General features: G+C 51.2%; 1 protein-coding gene across 1 annotated transcript in view; it reads left to right on the top strand.

Moving 5' to 3' along the window:
* The first annotated feature begins 2,874 nt into the window (after positions 1-2,874).
* Positions 2,875-4,991, top strand: part of LOC143018871 (uncharacterized) — a 26,897-nt gene continuing 24,780 nt past the window's right edge. The window contains exon 1 of the mRNA XM_076174408.1: positions 2,875-4,924. Coding sequence (XP_076030523.1) covers positions 2,985-4,924 — 1,940 coding nt within the window. The 5' untranslated portion in view covers positions 2,875-2,984. The remainder of the gene's footprint in view (positions 4,925-4,991) is intronic.

The raw sequence follows: 4,991 nt of genomic DNA on the forward strand, positions 1-4,991 counted from the left end.
TACAAAGTATGTAAAAACAGATAATCTAACTTGAATGTCTTTTATGAAACAAGCCCTGCGTTGTTTGCATAGAAAATGTGTATTGAATTAGTTACTAAATTATTGCAAGCGGCTTGCGCGGTGAAAATAAAATTCTGGTCTTGATTTAACTGATGGCGAACAGAAACTTAGTGTCAAGTGGATTAGCCAAGGATGATATTAAGTTCAATTAATTGAAATTAATCTTTACGTTTATCCCATAATACTATCCAATAGTATTATCATATCAAATAAGGTATTTCGGTTGATTAATAATCGGACATTATGACAGCAGTCATCGGGTATTTTGACAAGACACCTCGGGCGTTTTGACCAGGACATTTGGGCAATCGGACATTTTGACCAAGACATCCGGACAATCGGACATTTCGACCTGCCACCACACACACACACACACACACACACACACACACACACACACACACACACACACACACACACACACACACACACACACGACACGATGGCGCATTGGTAGAGTTCCCGGTCGCCACTACGTTGGTCCGGGTTCGATTCCTGGCCAGGGCTGAAATAATTTCAGTATCACTGCCTTGCGAGTCGTTACTCCAACTCACGTGGGCGGGGGGTTGGAGGTGTGTGTGCGTGTTAAGGTCACAGGATTACCCACAGATCGATCATATATGAGATCTGAGCTCTCTTCCGGGAGGGAAATAGCTGTCCATCACGAGTCCAACACAGTCCAACACGTGATCCAAGACCATGATGAATCACACACACGCACGCACGCACGCGCACACACAAACTAGTTCACGCACGCGCACGCACGCGCACACACAAACTATTTCACGCGGAAAAACAAGTACAGACAGAGTCGAAGCGAATGTAACGTGCCCACATATCGGAAATGGCATCTCCCTCTCTCCTCCCTCGAGCTTCAATCCGGATTAACCTTTACCAGATCCTCCGCTTCCCTGAGTCTGCCGATGGTCCCATTTCCTCCCAGAGTTCGGTTCCGTACACGTCGGGTCGAAGTGACGCCGTCTTCAGGAGGAAATAAGCGCCTCACGGTGTACGTCTTCGGTTGGGTGTTTCGTATTCACCTCCCGTTTCGTAATATTGGGTGTGTAGGGATATATATATATATATAATATATATATATACATATATATATATATATATATGTGTGTGTTTGTGTCAATTGACATTTGGAATTAAACTCGTCTGCTGGGACTCGAACCCTCGCCTAGGCGGCTTGCTTCTTATAAGACGAAGACCTTACCAATCACGCCATCCTGATCCTACAAAACGAAACGTGTGTGTGTGTGTGTGGTATTGTATATGTATGCATAGAACCATGTGAAATTGTGTATGAGTATACACGTGTACTTATAAGTAATGTGTGCATGTATGTCATATAATAAAACTTGTGTCGTTTTGGCGTATGCGTAGGTTTCAGAGACGGTAAAGACGGGATCAGATATTTTGTATATATTTAGAACATCAAAATTGATTCTAATTGTTTTTTCGTAAATTACTATTATTTTATTTCGTTTATATATCTATTTATTTATTTGTTTATTTATTTATTATTCGTTTATTTATTTATTGTGAGATGGACTCTGGAGAAGGTCCAAGATTCATGAGCGCCTCAGCCTCCCAGCTAAGCAGCTCCAAACCTAAACATGAAATATTTGTGAATATGTGTGTGTATGTATGTATGTGTGTGTGTGTGTGTGTGTGTGTGTGTGTGTGTGTGTGTGTGTGTGTGTGTGTATACATATAAAGTTAGGGAATATGTTGGCCTTTGAAGATAAGTTTATCAGATGTTCTCCAGTTACTCAAATATAACTTCTGCTACAAATCCCTTTTCACTTTCCTTTCAGATCGGCAGTTTATCAACTCGTGGCAAGCAATTCACCGTCTTCATCTTCTCCTTCTGCTTCTCTTCTCCCTCCACATCCCATCGGGAAGCCTTCAACTGCATCCAAGTTTGAACAGACGTCCTCAAGTCCTTCCTCACTTTTTCAAGTTGTACCTCGAGTTATTGGCTACTCGGAACCACGAAGTGCTCACAAGAACTACGCGCGGCTCTTCTGAAGTCTTCGCCGTCACTCGAGCCATCTAGTGAGTGCACGGGGAGCCACGAGAAGCACAGAGGAGGTGAGAAAGGTCTGGGACGCAGCAAGGTTGTAGAAGACCCTGAGAATTATATCCAATACGACTAATATTTCAGGGTATTAAGGGAGGAAGACAGGTTGAACAAGGAGAGGAAGGAGAGTCAGAAATTGGAGTAGAATAACAAGAGAAGAAGAGGAAATTTATTACGTAAAAGGGTGTCACAAGATCCACCCTCCATTTTCCATCGTTTTTATTTTATCTTTTTATTTTTCCACTTCCGTTCGAAAGACTTACCAGCTTCTTTGATTTCTGTTTCTTTGTTGACAAAATCGATACCAAGGTGATTGGGTCGTCGTCTTGAGTGCATCCACTTCCGGGACGTCTCTGCATCTAGAAAACAAAGAAGGAGGAGGAGGAGGAGGAAGAAGCGGTGGTGGGGTAGTCGAGGTGGAGAGGCTACTGGAGAGCCGTCGAGAACCCTTTGCCTCAATGTTTAAAGTTCTGAGTCACGTTTGTCTGACTGAGCCAATTTGAAAAGGAGAAGAAGAAGAAAAAAAAAAAAAACAAGTCCTTCCCCACTCACACTGGCATGGCTCTCACACCGGCGTCTCAGGGTCGGTGATACCGACGACGACGTCGACGAAAGCGAAGGCGACGACGACGACGACGTCCGCGGCCGCGTAGCCCCCACGGCCCCACTTCGTGGGTGATGGTGACGCGGTGGCCTAGTGGCCCCTGGCCAGGCCATGGTAATGAGCCATAGCCCTTCCCCGCCTTTCACCAGATTAAGGGCGCGGGGGCCGTTGAGAGCGAAGCTGGAAGCGGGCCTGCCGCTGGTGCTGACGGCGGCCTTTCTCCTGACGGCGATGGCGGGCGAGGCGCGGGGCGATTGCCCCAAGGTGTGCGAGTGCAAGTGGAAGGACGGCAAAGAGGCAGTCTCCTGCGTCGACGCCTCCTTCATCGACATCCCCAAGAAACTGGAGTCCACCACGCAGGTGCTGGACCTGACGGGGAACAACCTAAAGATCCTTCCCAAGGACGCTTTCCAGGACGCGGCCCTCCTTAACTTGCAGAAGGTGTGGCTCAAGTTCTGCAAACTGACGGAGCTGAAGGAAGGTTCCTTCCGGGGTCTGTCGAACCTGGTCGAGCTGGACTTGAGCGACAACCAGCTGGAGACGGTCCCCATGAGGGCTCTAAAGGACGTGAGCGGCCTTCGGGAGCTCCGTATGGCACGTAACCACCTCACGAGTCTTCCTTCGTCGGCGTTCACCCTCACGCCCGATCTCATCAAGCTCAACCTCGGTGAGAACCGGATCGCCAGCATCATGGAAGACGCTTTCAAGGCCCTGTCGCGACTCGAGGTCCTCCACCTCGGGAGCAACCTCCTGAAGATCATCACCATGGAGACAATGAGGCCCCTGGTGGCCCTCCATGGGCTCAACCTCCACGGGAACCCTTGGGTCTGTGACTGCCACCTGCGTCCCCTGAGGAGGTGGATGACGCGGAGGAACGTGGCGGAGGCCGTCCCAAGCAAGTGCAACCGGCCGAAGCGTCTTAGGGACCGCAAGTGGCAGAGTCTCACCCTCGACGAGTTCGTCTGCGTCCCTTCCGTGACGGCCGTGGCTCCAAGAGTCCTCGCGGCCCACGGGGACAACGTCTCCCTCGCCTGCAAGCTCGAGACCGACCTCGACGCCCTCGTGACGTGGCTGGTGGGCGACCGGCAGCTGGACAACACGACGGCGACGGAGACTCGCCGATACCGGGTCCTAGAGCTCATGGCGCCGGACCACAACGCCCGGCTTTCCAACCTGACGATAGCCGGCGCCGCCCCACATGACCAGGGAACTTACCGCTGCGTAGCCGAGAACAAGGCCGGCAGGTCAGAGACCAACCTCACCCTCCAGGTTTCCAAGGAGATCATTGAGGTCCCCCGGGTGGCCCTCAACAAGGTCTTCATGGCCGGAGCGGTACTGGGTGGCGGCGTCTTCTTCGTGGTCATTATCGTCCTCCTGTGCGCCGTCATCTTCAGGAGGAGAAACCTTAGGCAGCGTCAGCGGCGGGCGAAGGAGGAGTTCCAGAGTACTCTTACCTCCAACGCGAGCCTCTCGGGCGCCCACTCCTCCAGCAGGATCCACCTGAACTCCATCGGGACGCTCCACGACGAGGACGAGGACCAGAGCATCGCGATGACGGAGACGAAGAAACACCCAAAGCTTTCCGATTACCATATTGTTCCTACCAGCGAGGTCGACTCGTCGCCGATCCTTGCGGAGGCGAGCGGCAAGTCGTGGGTCGTCCGGGACACTTCGATGGACGAGTTCGTGATCTCGAAGGACTTGGAGAAACCCGCCGTGTACAGTGATAAGGATTCGAACAGGCTTTGCGAGCAAGCGGAGGAGATAGAGCCTAGAAAAAAGACTTCGACCTCGGCGGACTCGCCCCGCAAGGTCTCCTACGTCGAGATTCCCAAGGCCGAGCTCTCGAGGGACAACTTCGACGAGAAGACCAAGTGGAAGGACCTCGCGTACCAGAGCAAAGAGGTGGCACTCCAGAGGGACTATCTGAGGCAACAGGAACCTCAGCAGTCCTTCGAAGGACCTCTCCTGCAGCAGGAGGGAGCCGCCGTCGGGAGCACCGGAGCTTCCCTGCTGAGGAGTAGCAGCAGCGGAGGCAGCGCCAACTTCCCCGACCTGCTGGACCTGCCGCAGACGCAGCAGACAGCAGCGCAGCAGCAGATGCAGGTCGATGACATGGAGATGAACGGTGCTTCAACTTCTCACAACTATTTTTCGACGATTCCCAGAAGGTAAGGAATTAAAAGAGAAATTGTTAGTTTTTAATCTCTTCCGTAAAAGTCAATATCAATTGCCGAA

The sequence above is a fragment of the Oratosquilla oratoria genome, chromosome 36 (genome assembly GCF_046742065.1).
Source record: "Oratosquilla oratoria isolate Oo_2021 chromosome 36, ASM4674206v1, whole genome shotgun sequence".
NCBI lineage: Eukaryota > Metazoa > Arthropoda > Malacostraca > Stomatopoda > Squillidae > Oratosquilla > Oratosquilla oratoria.